The 18269-nt window shown below is 37.0% G+C and overlaps 1 protein-coding gene across 7 annotated transcripts in view; it reads right to left on the bottom strand.

Annotated features, from left to right (window-relative positions):
- The window catches only part of RAD50 (RAD50 double strand break repair protein), a 227678-nt gene that overhangs the window by 20311 nt on the left and 189098 nt on the right, over positions 1-18269 (bottom strand). For all 7 annotated transcript variants that reach the window (XR_004380297.1, XM_032837574.1, XM_032837577.1 and 4 more), the window contains 7 exons: positions 17537-17663; positions 16927-17120; positions 15027-15137; positions 14105-14197; positions 13918-14031; positions 6661-6788; positions 4550-4774 (listed from right to left, as the gene is read on the bottom strand). Coding sequence is in view for 6 of the 7 variants with exons in the window: in XM_032837574.1 (XP_032693465.1) it covers positions 4550-4774; positions 6661-6788; positions 13918-14031; positions 14105-14197; positions 15027-15137; positions 16927-17120; positions 17537-17663 (992 nt within the window). In the remaining variant the exon portion in view is untranslated. The remainder of the gene's footprint in view (positions 1-4549; positions 4775-6660; positions 6789-13917; positions 14032-14104; positions 14198-15026; positions 15138-16926; positions 17121-17536; positions 17664-18269) is intronic.

Below are 18269 nucleotides of genomic sequence, written 5' to 3'. Positions count from 1 at the left end.
GTAAGAAATAAAGGAAAATCCCTATGTGATGGAAATAAAAGACTGAAAACCAGCACAGTCAGTGTGTGATCTGATACTGCAGCTGAATTTGGTTATTATTTTCATAAACTTAAAATTGGGTACTATCAACCAGGACAGAACATGAGGCACAGGACCCAAGTGAGGCACAGAGTTAGAACTGACTCCCAACACAAAGGCTGAGACTCTTTAAGAGCTGTATCATCAACCTTCAATGAAAAAATGGAAAAGTAGTAAGTTGAATATTCCAACTCCTGGGCAAATGACTTACATGGATGGGTTTAAGGTTCAGTGTTTTATTACTGGTATACTTCAGAATGAACTGAAAAATTAACATAAAAACTGGACCCAGGGCAGTGTATCCCTGGAGCTCCTAGCAGATCAGTATCAAAACTGTTATGTGGAAGGACATTCACACAAAAAGGTTACAAGAGTCTCACAGAAAAACAAAAAAAGCACCAGGAAAGATAAAGTTACAATTACGCGTTGCATAAAACAAAAAAATAATTCCATAGGGATTAGAATTAGCACAAACAAGAGCAAGAAATAGACTCCTGTGAAATAAAAAAATGGTAACGTAAGAGCATAAAATATGAATATTTGAATACAGACATAAAAGAAATTGAAATCCTAAGGACAAAATAGGAAAAAACAATTTATGAAAAAAGAAAAAATAGAACTTACAGAAATGAGAAGTTAAAAAACAAAAAAAAGGCAACTGTTAATAGGCAGGATGAACAGCAGCTAAAGACCTGGAAAATATTTATGAGGAAGCCAACTAGTTTATTACCAGTATGTGCATGCCTATGGAGGAAGGAATGAAAAGGCTTATTTATGTCTGATGAGAAATGAAGGGAGGAGAATAAAGAGAATTAAGGAAAGGATAATATCTGAAAAGATAATATAAGAGAATTTCCTAATAGTGATGAAAGCTATCAACCCTCAGATCAATGAACAGTACCTGAACAAAAGAACTGAAAACAGACCTCTCTCTAGACGCACCCACAAAAAATGCAGGATGATGAAGATAAAGAAAAATCTTAGGCGAACCAGAAAACAAAGGCATATTACTCTAAATAATAATTAGAATGATTTTTCAGCAGCAACAGGAGTCAGGAGAAAATGGACTATTTTCAAAGTGCTAAAAGGAAAAAAAAACCCTCTTGATCTAGAACTCTTATGCCTAAACTACAAGATTGAGAGCAAAGACTTTTCTATGACTGAAAGAGACTTCACTACTAATAATTCTACACTAAAAAAATTAGTAAGGGCTGTAACTTGGGAGCGGGGAAGGGAAACAAAACCTAAGGAAACAAAGAGTACGATTTTTTAAAAAACTGGTAAACAGGAGGGTTTATCCAAATAGCACCAAGGATGAAACCAGTGTAGTAATTATTACTAATTTGAGATGGTATACAAACACTGAGAAACTAAAATGCTAAACAGAAACACAGCAGACAAGATCATTTGTATTCAGGAAGAAGATCAAACAATTCACAGTAGAACCATGATTTTAAAACTTTGATGTTCATCAGAATCACCAAGAAGTTTTTTTTCCTTAATTTTAAAAGATTATTTATTTATTTATTTGACAGAGATCACAAGTAGGTGGAGAGGCAAGCAGAGAGAGAGAGAGGAGGAAGCAGGCTCCCCGCCAAGCAGAGAGCCCGATGCGGGGCTCCATCCCAGGACCCTGAGACCATGACCTGAGCTGAAGGCAGAGGCCTTAAACCACTGAGCCACCCAGGTGCTCCCACCAAGAAGTTTTGTTAGAACACTGCCTGCTGGGCCTTGTCCCTCAACATTTCTGATCCAACGGTCTGAAGTGGAGGCTAAGAATTTGCATTTCAAACAAGTTACAAGGTCATGCTGATAACGTTGCTCCAGGACCTCTTTAAGAATCAACACATTTGATTTTAAGTCAAATACACTAATTAAAAATTTAAAGCGGGGGTGGGGGGGGAGTGAGGGGGGTAGTAATCTGAATGGCTCAGTTGGTTAAGTGGCCACCTCTTGATTTTAGCTCAGGTCATGTCTCAGGGTTGTGAGACTGAGCCCCATGTCTGGCTCTATGCCTGGCAAGCCTGCTTGAGATTCCCTCCCCCTCCCTCTCCCCACTCTTCCCTTACTCTCTCTCTTAACAAAAACAGCAAAAAAAGGTAAATAACCAAATAACCAAAGGAGACTACATCATTTATAACCCAAAGAAGGGGAAGAGGAATAAACAATAAATCAACCCCAGAGAAGACAGGTAAGTTGAGAAAAAGGAAACAGAACTAAATACAACTCTATTATCAATTAAAATGAATTAAAAGGGCAGTTTTTTTTTTTAAGATTTTGTTTATTTATTTGACATACAGAGATCACAAGTAGGCAGAGAGGCAGGCAGAGACAGAGAGAGGGGGAAGCAGGCTCCCCATCGAGTGGAGAGCCTGATGTGGGGCTCGATCCCAGGACCCTGGGATCATGACCTGAGCTGAAGGCAGAGGCTTTAACCCACTGAGCCACCCAGGTGCCCTAAAAGGGCAGTTTTAAAAATCAAAGATGATCAGACTGAATAAAAAACAAAATTCTGCTTTAATATATCATAAGATTTTAATAATTAAGAACAGTCTCAGAAATGGCAGAGTTAGACAAAGTGACTAGTGACATAGAACAGAAAATCTAGAACCAACTTGTACACAAAGGGAATTCTGATATATAACAGAAATAACACTGCAGATCATTAAGAAAAGGATTAGCTACTCAAGAACGACAGCCAGGATGGCTGGTTATCCAGGGAAAAATGAAACTGGATTCCCACCTCACAATGTATGTAGAATTCAATTTAGGATTTACGATTAAATACTTGTATGTACTTAAATGTAAAAAGCAAAGCTAAAACTTTTAGAAGAAAGAACAGCAGTAGAGGGGCGCCTGGGTGGCTCAGTCGGTTAAGCATCTGCCTTCAGCTCAGGTCATGATCGCCGGGTCCTGGGATTGAGCCCTGCATAGGACTCCCTGCTCCCGGGAAGCCTGCATCTCCCTCTCCTACTCCCCCTGCTTGTGTTCCCTCTCACTGTGTCTCTCTCTGTCAAGTAAATAAAATCTTAAAAAAAAAAAAAAAAAAAAAAGAAAACGGCAGTAGAAAAGGATTTCTTAAGACACGAAAGCTAATTAGACAAGATTTGTAAATTCAACTACCTTAAAATCACATCTGCTCAATAAAAGACTAACAAAGTGGAAAAGATAAACATAAAATGCTTGAGAAGATACTTATAATACATGTAACTAAAAAAGAATTAGGATGCAGAAGAGATAAAGAACACAGGCAGATCAGTATCACCACCAATAAGACATTAAGAATGGATGAAAGACACCAATGCTTCAAGGAAGAAAAACAAGATTAAATATGAAAAGATGTTTATAGCATCATTAGAAATCAGGGGACTACCGATGAAGACAACAATGGTTTACCACTGTACACCCACCAGATTCACAAAAATTAAGAATATGAGGAATCTGAAAGGCAGGGTTGGGGGTAGTGGGGTAGGGAGGGGAAAAAAATGAAAAGATGGGATTGGGAGGGAGACAAACCATAAGAAACTCTTAATCTCAGGAAACAAACTGAGGGTTGCTGGGGGGTAAGGGGGTAGGGATAGGGTGGCTGGGTTATGGACATTGGGGAGGGTATGTACTATGGTAAATGCTGTGAATTGTGTAAGACTGATGATTCACAGACCCGTAACCCCGGGGCAAATAATACATTACATGTTAATTAAAAAAAAAAAAAAAGAGAGAGAGAGAAACTGACAAAATCAGTGTCAGAGGATACATGAGAAAAAATCTTTACATTCTGCTAGCAGTGCAGATTAGTAAGACTACCTTGGAAAACAATTTAATATTACTTTGTAAAATTGAGTGCAAAAGGTTTTACTTATACATACAACCTAGAGAATCTCTTATACCTTTGCTCCAGAAGACTCACAAGAATATTCCTAGCAGTAAAGATTATATTAGTAAAGACCATATACCATGCAGTATGGTATATTCCCATAACAGAATTCTGTACATCAGTGAAAATTAATGAACTAAAGCTCTAAGCAACATGAGTATATAAAAACAAAACAAGAAAGGCAATTCCTAGGAGAGTACACAGAATACTGTTTTTAAGAGCTCAAAAAACAAAACAAAACCCTACATATGATTTTTTTCCCCCAAAGCATAGAAAGCAAAAATCTGTGTCAGTGATTATAGGGACTAGGGGATGACAGAAAGCGGAGATAAGGAGGAAGAGCATCTAAGTGGATCCTAGTTAGTGACAATGGAAGAGTTCTTGGAATGGCTATGCAGGGTGGTATCAAGAGTACTCCTTAAGATTAAGATGCTGTAAAACTTAACTTCATAACTTAAGAAGCATACATGTGTGTTTTCCCATTCTTTAATATGTATTAACTATATTTAAAGAGTCAAAAAAAAGAGGAAAATATTACTAAAATATGCTAGTTGATACTGATTGCAGTGGGAACCAAATCCCCAGTCCAGTACTTACTGATCAAGGGTCTTATAATAAATGTCCAGATCCTTGTTCACGAGCTCTGTTGTTCTCATAACAATCAGCATTTCCCTGTACTTTTCCTCTGCATCCCGAAATTGAGGTTCTCGAAGTTCTCTCTTAAAATGAATAATTTCTTCCTCATAACCGTTTTGTCGCCCTACTGCCAAACTGTGATTTCTTTTTATATTGTCTATTTTTTCTTCCAACTTCTGCTGTTCACTATAAAAGGTAAACATGACAATTAAGGACCATTTTTAGCTTTTAGCAGCCTGATGTGGAAAAGCACAATCTCTCTAGATGTGTAAGTCTCTCCTTGCTTTTTATTTAAGACTTTTGTACTAAAGAAAAATTTCTTAAATCTCTGAAGCGTCCATGTTTCTGAACAGCTGAGTTCTGTGTCCTGCACAAAGAACTCTCATAACACATGAACACTGAGCAAGGTCCTCACTTTTAGACACTAACCTAAAAAAAGTACTGTAGGTGATTAAATTACAAATTCACAAAATTCTGATTGTGAACGGAGAATGCACAATTACCAACGCTGAGACGTTACTGAGTAATAGATGTCATCATCCTGTTCACACTACATCAAAGACGAAATACAATTTCATCTCAAACTATTAGTTTCTGTGGTAATACTCAATAAAGGTTTGTACTCTGTGAGAACAAAATTTCACTTGCACAAGTGCAAGCCTAAAAAAAAGTAAAATACCCAAACTTTTCTGGTAACTAGCAAGATAATACAGATTTGTGTGCATTAAAAATCTTATTCCTTTAACAATTACTTATTAAGGACCTTCTTACTAAGTACTGCTCCCCAGTTTATGGACATCCTTATAGAACTGGCCATATTATCTGTTTTGTTGACACTTCTGTTACATTCTAGTTGAAGACAGATTTGAAAAAGAGCAGTTGTACTTAGTAGTCTGAATGAATATAAAAAAAAATCAGTTATATGCCAAACATAGAAGAAATTTTAAAAATATCTGGTTTTAGTCTTCAGTAGCAAAGAATAAGTTGTTTCAACTGTAACTATCTTCTAAAAGCTTCACTCTTCCCACTGAGAGCTCTAACATTTCAATGTTAAAGAGCTGAGGCTTAGGAGCTAGGATATTTGTCTAGCTTTTGTCATAACTTCCTGTGGATTTTTTTCTGAATTTCAAAATGTTCTAATGCTTTAGAAGTGAGAATGAAGATGAAGATTATATCTTCAGTTATAAAGTCTGTTATAAAATCAGTTATAAAATCTGATTTCTTTAATGTATGAAAGAGATTTTAAACAGCTAAACAAAGAGTACTTACAATAACATAAGATTAAACCAGTTGTTAGGTTTTATCAAGTAAATTAAAATTTCATTAAAATACCATTTAGAAAAACTTACGCATTCTTTGATTCAGAATTAAAGTCAAGAAAACAAACGAAAATCGTAGGGGAGGGATGAATACATGGCCTGTATTTAGTTAAGGTAGTTAAGAAATCTGTTTGGCTCTAGTGCCTTAGCATCAACCAGTTCCTTAGATAATTCCTAAGGAAACTCTAAGGCACACAAGGCATGAACAACATCATTTCTGCTGTAGCAGAAAGGTAGCAACTAAAGAAGTATCAATACAAGATGAAAGAAGTAACAGACTAATCATTAAAAAAAAAAAAAACACCAAAAACCAAAAACCAAAAAACAAGCAGCTCTGGCTGGCATGCAATTACAACTGGAACCATCTAGAATGGGTCTCCAATGACAAATCACTTTGGCAATAAGTCCACTGGCAGTATTAGACACTGTATAAGCTGTGACCCAGGCATGGTCCACAGGCCATATGTGCTCTTTACACTTGATACTATTAATCTTGTAAGTAAGCTAGCAGAAATCTGGGACTCTGCATATTTAAACCTGCCAAATAGTACAGTAGGACTACAAATTCTGTATCACTTCTTCAGTAATTCAATTTGTAAAGCCATGACATATGGTTGTATAAAAACTCTGTCCACCTTCCTGTAAGTCTCAAGGGACATATATGATAAAATTCTCTTTTAAAAAATATGTATTGAGTATTCTTCACATTTCAATAAAAAGACTTTTATTTAAAGACTCCTTTTAAAAACATACTTCTTCATTTGTAAAACCTGCATTTGACCCATTTCCTTCAAATGCTGTTTTCTTTCTTCTTCAACTTCTTTTAGTTCCTCATTTCTTTTTCTTAAAGTAAGGTTATCCTGTAGCCATCTCTCTTGTATCTAAATAATATCAAATTGGTTAACAAAAATAATCAGGTTACCAACATGTGATTCATGATACACAATTGCTGACAGACAGTACTAATTGTGCCTTCACTTAGAATCAGGTTAAACTCAAACAAAAGAGGGAGAAGCCGGAGTGAGGGGATCTTGAGACTTAGAATAATATGGACAGCCCACAAATACACAAAACAGATATTTAAATGATGAAATAAAAGAATGTAACTACATGTTTTAATATATTTTTTTAAGATTTTATTTATTTACTTGACAGATCACAAGTAGGCAGACAGGCAGGCAGAGAAAGGGGGGTGGGAAGCAGGCTCCCCACTGAGCGGAGAGTGCGAAGCTGGACTCAATCCCAGGACTCTGAGATCATGACCTGAGCCGAACGCAGAAGCTTAACCCACTGAGCCACCCAGGTGCCCCGTCATGTTTTAATATTTTATACCTATACCCCATTGGGATCATTTTGCATGAGAACCCCACAATAAAGCTTACTGATGTAAAAGATTACAAAAGGGCAATATACTATCAAAGTCTCACCTCACTTTTTTTTCCTAGTTGTGTTTATCTCTTAACATATGCTAAGGCTGAGATACTGTTGGGCATGTTAGATAACATCTTTACCTTCAGGTTGACAAGTGACAGTCACAAGGCAGTCAGAAGTTTCACAAAGATCGTACCTATCTGCATACCTGATGGCACTTTCCCAGTTGAAAATATAAGAAGTTGCCTAGTTCTGAGTAGTTCTTTCCTTAAAAAGAGACCCATCATGCAGCAGCAGCAACACCAACAGAATTATTTCAGTAACCTTCCTGGTGATGATGAGCTATGTTGTCAAGAGCCAAACAGGAAACAGTTTATAAGTTGACTATTTGGAATGCAGGGAAAAAAACTGCCTGCAGGACTAGATTTGGCTCATAAAAGTCTGAATATAGAAAACTCATCCCAAGATCAGAGTCCAGACTTCTCAAAGGGGAGACTAGGACCCTCCTGCATTAACCCTTCCAATTGAAATAAAGCCAGTGTTGTGGGAAGTGGGAGGGAGGGGCAAATATTTGGTAGAATCTTGTTGCCAACAGTAATTGCACAGGAATTACTAAGGAGTAAGGATTTGGGAGGTGGGCCAGAAGGGAAGCCAAGGACTTCTGTAACATGCTTAACCTTATAATCTATGAATCACTATTCTGAGGTGGGCTTTTTTTTTTTAAACTGTCATTAAGGTCACCTTCAGTTTTCCTGCAAATAGTAATACAAATCCATACACATCTATTAAGGGCATTATTATAGGCAGTTAAGTAACTAAAATGATATGGTTGTAAATATCCTCTTGTCGCCAGGCAACCTCACGTACCACTGCAGTTGCTGTGACTCTCAAAAATTCGTCCCTAGGAGACTACACTTGGACTTCTTATTAGGAACAGAAAACTAGGAGTTTCTTTCTTTTTTCTTTTAGGTCAGCTTCTAGTTGCTCTCAATGATCATTTTGAAAGACAGTATATAGCACAGAAGTTAAACAGCACAAGTTTTTAAGTTAGGTACACTTGGCTCAAAACTCAGCATTACAGCTGATGATTTGATGACTTTAAGCAAATGAGCTTAAATTCTGAGCCTCAGTTTACTTAACATGTGTAACCTGGTGGTAATAATACCACTCGTCATATGATGCTGATGTGAAGATTAAATGAATGAACATGTATGTAAAATAATCAACACAGTGCCTAGGCTCAGTAATTGATAGTGAAATGCTTTTTGGGTCAAATCTATCCTTGTACTTTAAACAGTGAGAATTCCAAGTCAGTCTACAAAATATAAAGTATCAGAGAAAGAAGAAAGAAAGCCAGATGCAGTTAAAATACAACAGAATTGTTTCTCTGTATGTAATACTAGCAATGTGGCAATGCTGGGTCAAGTTCTACTTCTGTTACTACTTTTGTGACCTCAGGCAAGGCAGGTCACCGCCAGTTCCTTTCATCTAAAAAATGAGGGAGGCAGATTATTCGACTTCCAAGTTTCTTATTCTGTGGACTGAATTTCATAGAGCATAAGCATGTAAATAAAGTACTCTTAGGCTCAAAATATAAACCCCAGTTATTTAGCCCTGATGACAGTGAAGGTACGAAGTGGGGTACCTAAAGCATGCCTAAAAATAAGCTGCATCCTAGGTAACTGTAATGGAGCAGCACACTGAATTGACTGCAGTTCAAGTTCTACCAAGTCTGGCTGGGAAAAATGCCATTAATTACAGAGAATGGCCTGAAAGTTCTGCAGTGCTTTAGGTCAGTGACCGATACATCAGAACCCCTGGGGAACTTTAACAAGGCATAGTTGCTTCTGCCCGTGCCCCAGAGATTGACCTATAATGGAGACATAGACATGTATTTTTTTTTTTTAAAGATTTTATTTATTTATTTGACAGACAGAGATCACATGTAGGCAGAGAGGCAGGCAGAGAGAGAGAGGAGAAAGCAGGCTCCTGCTGAGCACAGAGCCCGATGTGGGGCTCGATTCCAGGACCCTGGGATCATGACCTGAGCCGAAGGCAGAGGCTTTAACCCACTGAGCCACTCAAGTGCCCCTAGACATGTATGTTTTTAATAACCCAGGTGATTTTTTTTTTTTTAAATTGAGATGTGGGGTGCCTGGGTGGCTCAGTGGGTTAAAGCCTCTGCCTTTGGCTCAGGTCGTGATCTCAGGGTCCTGGGATCGAGCCCCACATCTGGCTCTCTGCTCAGCAGGGAGCCTGTTTCCTTCTCTCTGCCTGCCTCTCTGCCTACTTGTGATATCTGTCAAATAAAATCTTTAAAAAAAAATTGAGATGTAATTGATACATCATAAAGTTCACCATTTTAAAGTGTGTAAATCAGAGGTTAGTATACGCACATGTTGTGCAACAATGACCACTAATTCCAGAACATTTATTACCCCCAAAAGAAACCAAGTACACATTACCAGTCAATGTATTTCCTTTCTCTCTCTTTCCCCTAACCCCTGGTAACACTAATTTGCTTTTTGTCCCTTTGGATGTTCACATTTCATATAAAAAGAATCACATAATATGTGGTCATTTGTGATTGGATTCTTTCATCACACAGCATAATGTTTTCAAGGTTTATTCACGCTGTAGCATATATCACCATTTCACTCCTTTTCATGGCTGTATAATATTCCCTCCTGTGATGCGAATGGTTAACGTTACATGTCAACTTGGATGGGCTACAGTATGCTCAGACATTTGGTTGAACATTATTCTGAGTGTATCTTGGAGGGTATTTCTGAATAAAATTAACATCTGAGTTGGGAGACTAAAACGGGCTGTCCTCCCTAACGTGGGTGAGCCTCATATCAATTAACAACAACCTGAATAGAACAAAAACACCAAGTAAGAGGTACCTGCTCCTGCCTGAATGTATGAACTGAAAGAGTGGTCTTTTCCTGCCTTTGGACTTGAACTGAAACCTTGGATCTCAGACCTTGACATTCAGTCTAGAAATATACCATCAGGTCCCCTGAGTCTCCACTTTGCCAACTACAGATCTGGGGAATGCTCAGCCTCCACAATCATGTGAGCCAATTCCTTATAATAAACTTTATAAAAATTTGTGTACACATATATATCCTGTTGGGTTCTGTTGCTCTAGAGAACCTAATACATATGGACATACCCCACCGATCCATTCATCGGTTGATGACCATCTGGGTTGTTTCCATATTTTAACTAATGTTAACAATGCTGCTATGAATAGTCTTGTACAAGTTTTTATGTGAACATGTTAAAATTTTTCTTGGTTGTACACCTAGGAGTGGTAAACCCAGGTGATTCTGATGGGTGTCTCTAGCTAACCTTTGCTCCCTAGAACACTCCCAACATTTATTTTAGGCTTCAATCACACAGTATGCTAAAGAACCTCATTAATGGAAGATTAGAAAAGATGCTGAAACACACTGTGGGGGAAAAATAAAAAAGGAAGGAAGACAAAAAAAAAAAAAAAAGAAAAAGAAAAAAAGCCTCAAGAGGTTTGTTAAAGACCTGGTGTTATTAATCTACACAGTGTCCTCCTTTCCATGAATGTTTCCAGGAAACATTTTTCCAGAGGAAAAAAAAATTTTTTTTTTTTTTTAATATGGGAACTGGATTCCTTTCAGCTCTGAAACAATGTAAATCTTAACAAATTGTGACTTGTGACTTCCTATCCTATTCTATTCCTATCCTATTCCCATCCTATCCTATTCCTATCCTCATGTGACTACTAGAATCTTTAGCAAGCATATTACATTTCATGGGCTACACTTTATATACTTCTCTCCTTGTTTTACTTTCTTGTCCTCATTTCTACATTGTCTCATTTTTCCACTAAATTAAAATGTTACTTGGAATTGCTCTACGTATATAACTTATTAAATCATTTCTAGAACAAAACAGATTACACGTCAACTAATACAATCAGATCCATGAAGTTTAGACCACCAACTTAAAAAGGGTCACAGGTGGGTAAATCTTAATAATCTCTGTATACGTTTATACATGGAGAGATACTACTCATTTGTAGACTGTGATTTTTATTTAATTTTTTAAAACAATTTTAAGTTTCTTTTGTTTATTTATTTGACAGAGAGAGAGAGAGATCTCAAGTAGGCAGAGAGGCAGGCAGAGAGAGAGGGGGAAGCAGGCTCCCTGCTGAGCAGAGAGCCCAATGTGGGGCTTGGTCCCAGGACCCTGGGATCATGACCTGAGCTGAAGGCAGAGGCTTTAACCCACTGAGCAATCCAGGCACCCCGTAGACTGTGATTTTTAAACTGACAACCAATATATAAGTGAGGAATAACTATCTCATTACACATGCCATCATAAATTTATAGTTACTTACCATTTATTAGATGGCAGAGGTTTTTTTTTAAGATTTTATTTTTGAGGGGCACCTGGCTGGCTCAGTTGGTGGAACTGATCTAGGGATTATGAGTTTGAGCTCCATGTTGGGTGTAGAGATTACTTAAAAATAAATAAAAACTTGGGTGCCTGGGTAGCACAGTAGGTTAAGTGTCCGACTCATGATTTCGGCTCAGGTCAAACATGACCTCAGGGTGGTGAGATTGAGTCCGGTAGTGGGCTCTGTGCTTTCTGTGGAGTCTGCTTGAGATCCTCTCTCCCTCTGCCCTTCCCATTCATGTGTTCTCTCTCTCTCTCTCTCTCTCACATAAATAAATCTTAAAAAAATAAAAAATTTTTAAAAATTAAAAATTTTTTTTAAGTGATCTACACCCATCATGGGACTTGAACTTACCACCCTGAGCTCAAGACCCGCATGCTTCACCAACTGACCCAGCCAGGCACATCTAGATGGCAGAAATTTACTTTTGACTTGTATTTATGTATTTGAAACCTGGCACTATGGTCAGGGGCCCTGCAGACAGCTGATACGGCTAATCTTCAGATTTTAAACCAGCATTTATAACTAAGTGATTAAAGCATTCATATAGCAAATTTTGTTAATACAGCAGGAATACAGAAATGGTGTAAAGACATTAACTATCATGCTTACAAAAGGAATGCTGAAAATAATTTCTCAGTGATTTATACTGGCAGAAATTAATTTCCTTAATAGGGAAAATGATATAGGAATCAACTGAAAAAATGACTAGAAATATATAGATATTTTACTTACAACTTCTGGGATTATTTTACCACCATCCTTGTTCTGTGTGATTTTATCTCACGTTAAGTAAGAAAAGAAAGTGGGAAAAAATAGAGATATATATGTAGGATATTCATTGCCACCATCTGCAGTAAGAAAAAGTGATCAATTTTTGGCACACCCACAAAGCAGAGTATTTCATGATCATTAAAAACAATATAGTGGGGTGCTTGGGTGGCTCACTCAGTTAAGCACCTGCCTTTGGCTCAGGTCATGATCCCAGGGTCCTGGGATTGAGCCCTGCATTGGGTTCCCTACTCAGTGAAAAGCTGCTTCTCCCTCCCCCTCTGGTGCTCCCCCTACTTGTGCTATTTCTCTGGCAAATAAATAATCTTTAAAAAGTCATGAACTCTTAATCTAAGTATACAAAATTATTTAAAAAAAAAAAAAAAAGAGGGTCGCCTGGGTGGCTCAGTGGATTGAGCCTCTGCCTTCGGCTCGGGTTGTGATCTCAGGGTCCTGGGATCGAGTTCCGCATTGGGCTCTCTGCTCGGCGGGGAGCCTGCTTCCCTCTCAATCTCTCTGCCTACTTGTGATCTGTCTCTGTCAAATAAGTAAATAAAATCTTTAAAAAAAAAATGTGGTAGATCTGTGAGTTGACTTGATATATAAGATCAAACTGCATTAAGTGAAAAAAGCAAGGTGCAGAATATGAATGGTATGATCTCACACATTTAACTAAATATACATATACACAAGATATATTACTGATCTCTCTACCTGCTGATAAGAGTAAGAAATTTAAGATTTTATTTGACAGAAACAGCAAGAGAGGGAACACAAGCAGGGGGAGTGGGAGAGGGAGAAGCAGGTCTTCCACTAAGCAGGACCCTAAGATCAAGACCTGAGCCAAAGCCAGACACTTAATGACTGAACCTCCCAGGTGCCCCAAGAAACTTCTTTGAAAACAAACAAAAAACTGTTAATGTAATGACACCTAGGAGTGAGCTGAGACAAGGCAGAAAGGAAGGGAGAATTTTAATTTAAACTTTTTATGTTTAAATATTTTTATTTAAAATTAGCTTTGGGGCACTTGGGTGGCTCAGTCAGTTAAGCGTCTGACTCTTGGTTTTGGCTCAGGTCATGATCTCATGCGCATGAGCTCAAACCCTGCACTGGGCTCCATGGTGGACATGGAGCCTGCTTAAGATTCTCCCCACTCACCCCAGTTCCTCCTCCAGCCTGCTCACACTCTCTCTAAACTAAGTAAATAAATAAAAACTTCTATGTTTAAACTTTTACTAAATGGGTCTTTTATTTAAAAAAAAAAAAGGAAAAAAGGAAGAAAAGATTATGTTATTAGAATTGCTTTTCTCTACTGTATGCATTTCTACTTAATGGATCTATTGAAAACAAAAGTAGAAATTAAAACATAAATAGAAGAATGTTATTGATCTAAGTGATATCATAAGCAACTAGCAAAAAAGACCTACCTTCTGTGTATCAATATCTTGTCTCATGATTCCCATGTCTTTGTTTATATTTTCTTTGTGTTTCTCATATTCATTTAGTTGAGCTATTACTTTATTAAGTTCATTTTCTTTTTGCTACAAAAAAGAAAATTCTTTAAGCACAAGAAATGAAAGTATAAACAAATAATAATTTTAAGTTTTAAATTACCTTCTTATAGTCATCTTTCCCATCTTGAATATAATTCTCAATGTCTTTCATATAACCATGAATATTTTTAATCTTTTCTTTGATATCATTCATCTGTGGAAAAATATTTTAGTATTTATTTAATTCTTATGTTTATACACTGGTTGGGACCAGGGCATATAAGAAGATTTATTGCCAAGGAAAAATACATATTCAGGTAACAAAAACTTCACAGGCAAGCACAGTGGAACAGTGGCTTGGGAGCTGGAGCTTTGGGTTCCACTTTCTATCACCATCAAATTTTATAATCTGAGACAATTCCCTTTATCATCTATGGGACTGGATTAAATAGTCTCTCTTCTCAACTTCTATTTTAGATTAAGAAGCAAAATAATTAGAAGCTTTATTCTTTTTAAATTAATTTTTAAATTAACATGATATATTATTTGTTTCAGGGGTACAGGTGATTCATCAGTCTCACACAATTCACAGTGCTCACCACAGCACATACCTCCCCAGTGTCCACCACCCAGCCACCCCATCCCTCCCAGCCCCTCCATTCCAGCAACCCTCAGTTTGTTTCCTGAGGTTAAGAGTCTCTTATGGTTTGTCTCTCTGTTTCTTCTGGTTTCATCTTTTCCTCTCTTCCCCTATGATCCTCTGCCATGTTTCTCAAATTCCATATATCAGTGAGATCATATGATAACTGTCTTTCTCTGATTGAGTTATTCTGCTCAGCATAATACCCTCTAGTTCCATCCACATTGTTGCAATTAATCTTTAGCCTAACAAGAATTTTTAATGTCGATTATGTCACAAATCTGAAAATATTATTTACCTTACCATGTTTTTAATTTCATATGAAATGCTACTGTCCAATATGTTCTCTGAACATTAAGTTTAATATATGTATTTGATAATAAAAATATAAATGAAATCTTACTTTATCCTGGGCTATTTTGTTACTTTTATTTTTTTTGTTGATTAATTCTTCTTTTTCCTGCTGGAATTTCTCCATTGTTGTTTCCAAAGGGCTTAATTGCTCTTTAGCATCCTAAAAATACAAAATATAGTGTCTTATATTCCATTATCTTATTTCAGGTGTCAGACTTTACAGTCATAACAAAAGCACTTTCTATGTGTCAGGCTTGAAAGATAAACTCATCTGCTTTTTCCAACAATCCTATGAAGAGCCCTACCATTATTTTCATCCCATATTTCAGATCCGTAAACAGGCACAGAATGATTTGTTTGGGGTCACAAAAGCAAGTAAATGAAGGATCCAGTATCCATATCCTGTCCAATTCCAGAGTCTTTTTTGTAATGACTATGCTATACTACTTCACCACTAATCTGATTCCTAATCCAGGCATGTGCTCCCAAACATATGAGCAGGTGGCTTCAGGTGTAAGTTTTTAATAGTTTGTAGGGGCACATGTCAGTTCTGTGTGACCAAAGGAGAGATTCAGTTCAGGCCTCTCTTTTACAGATAGAAATATGACTATACAGGACACTTATGTCCTTAAACTTAGTTTGCGAAGGACTAAGTAGATATTTTATGGTATAAAAACATATTGGTACATTGATGTTGGTATGTCCACTCCTATTTGGGAAGGAAAGGAACTTTAGAGTGACCAACTATTTTACTAATCAGGAGTCTACATTGTTCAGCCTTGTAACAGCTCTACAGCATACTTACCACTGTAGAAAACAATGATACTCAAGCTAAGATAATGAATATCTAATGAGCCCATAAAAGAAGAAATAATCCCTTAGCATTACTTTAGTGTAGGTGTATTTTTTGTATTTTATCATATTAAGAAGAGGTACAGTGTGGTAGGAAGTCAAATGTAACAGACATTGAAAAGCCACCTGAAAATAAACCCTGCCTCCTACTAGCTGCATGACCTTGGCTAAGACATGAAGCATCTGGAAGTCTCAATCTCTTCTTTATAAAAAGGGGACTAAGCCATATACCTCAACAGGGTTACTGAGACGCTGAACTGTTTAATTTCAAAGGGCTTTATAAAGAGTAAAAAAATTAAACAAATGTAAGATGTTACTATTTCATATCATACTCTAAGACTCTGATAATTTGTAATTTAAAAATACTTCTGAAACATTTATAGTAATTAATGAGAGACTCAGTAATATATTTAGTACTCACTGAATGTTTATAATTATGAAAAGTTGGGTAAGATTTTTATTTCTAGAACTGTTCAAAAATTTGATTTGGTCTTAGATGTGATTAATCTAGATAAGGGATGCTGAATGGTTTCCATTCCATGCAGTAACTCAAAGCCTGCTCACTATAGTGGGAAGGATTCTGAGATTACACCTGGAATCAACAGAAAAAGCGCTAGGACTGAGAGGCAGTATCTGCCATGGATACAGGATTAGTAGGTAAGACAAATATCCCATACATGCAGGACTCCGTATGTGTAGTTAACCAGCCACATGACCAGCCCCAGTAACAGGAAGTTCACTAATTAACCAAGCAGCCAATTCTTCCTTATTATAGCCAAAATCTTCCCTGACACCTTTACCTATTAGTACAAGTTTTGTCAACAAAGGAGCCACAAAAAGAATTATACTATTTTTTATTTAATCCTCCCAGTAACCATAGTTTTAGTCACTACACCAATAAAGAGCATTTCACATATTTGAACTAACTTAAAAAAAAGATACGTGGGGCACACCTGGCTGGCTCAGTCAGTAGACCATGAGACAACTGATCTCAGGGTTGTGAGTTCAAGCCCATGTTCGGCATACAGCCCATTTAATTAAAAAAAAAAAAGAAAAGAAAAGAAAAGAAAAAAATAGTTTTGTATGAATTTTCTTACCTTTATCTCTCTGAATAAGGACTGAACTTCAGTGGATAATTCCACAGTCTGCTCCTCTAGTTGCTGACGACGTTGTAAATTAGTAGATATATGAAGTTTCTCTGATTTAAGTTCATTTGTTGTACTTTTAAGGTGTTGGATCTGTTCCTGCTGGTCCTGTATAAGCTTACGATTCAATTCCATCTTACTGGAAACTACACAAAAACATACACAGCGACTAAAGTAAGGATACAGAAAATACTACAAACAGCTAGCTTCCATTTTTAGAGTTCTATGGAATTCACAAAGGCTCAGCTTCCATGGGTCTTACCCACTGCAAGAAAAGTGCTATGGAACCCCCTTCTGGCCACCCATGGGTGAGGACCACAGGGTAAGTAAGACTAAGAAAAGAGTAGAACTCATCAGATATCCATCATTCAAAACCTCACATCATTCTAAATCTGTTGTGCAAAGCAAGGAAACAAGTGAGGCTTTGAGAAAAGAGAGTGAATATAGCGTGAACTGCGAGAAAGACAGTTCCTTGTCCACATAACATACAAAATTTGTGATAAAAAGCATATGCCGGGATGTTGAGGTCTTTATGGGTATATGAAGAAACAGACTGTATTACCTGTATCTAATTTGTGTTGCTTTTCTTGTTTTTCCTGGTTTACTTGTTGAACAGTTCTATCCAAGTCTAGTCCTTGCAGCTTAGCTGCCTGTTGTGCAATTTTTCTTTCAACATCTTTAAGTTCCATCTTAAGAATAAAACAAAGTTATTTCCTTTAACAAACTTATTACATTTTCATTATTCAGTATCTTTAAAAACTGTATTTTAGGGGCACCTGGGTGGCTCAGTGGGTTAAGCCTCAGCCTTCAGTGCAGGTCATGACCTCAGGGTCCTGGGATCGAGCCCCGCATCAGGCTCTCTGCTCAGCAGGGAGCCTGTTTCCCCCTCTCTCTGCCTGCCTCTCTGCCTACTTGTGCTCTCTGTCAAATAAATAAATAATATCTTAAAAAAAACAAACCCAAAAACTTGTATTTTAAAATCTTTATTTGTAACTGATTTCAGATTAAATTTTAATAAGGTTTAATAGGATAAAATGAATTTTAATAATTTAAATATATAAACAAAAGGAAACCAACTAAATATGAAAACAAACAGGACATTTCTTAATTCTCATGTTTATGAATAAAGAATCCAAACCCCGGAATGTAAACTAAGCAGTACTCCCATCAGAGTATCTGCAGTTCAGGACAGGGAACTCTAAACTCAACCTATACCTGAATACTACCTATTTGTTTTTACCACTCTCACATTTCACATTCAAACCCCCAAGAAACAGGTTTTATTTGGCCTTCAA

This window comes from Lontra canadensis, unplaced genomic scaffold (assembly GCF_010015895.1).
Source record: "Lontra canadensis isolate GAN:19392208 unplaced genomic scaffold, GSC_riverotter_1.0 scaffold99, whole genome shotgun sequence".
In the NCBI taxonomy this organism is placed as follows: Eukaryota; Metazoa; Chordata; class Mammalia; order Carnivora; family Mustelidae; genus Lontra; species Lontra canadensis.
The sequence above is the reverse complement of the archived record's forward strand: the minus strand, read 5'-3'. Positions and strand labels throughout refer to the sequence as shown.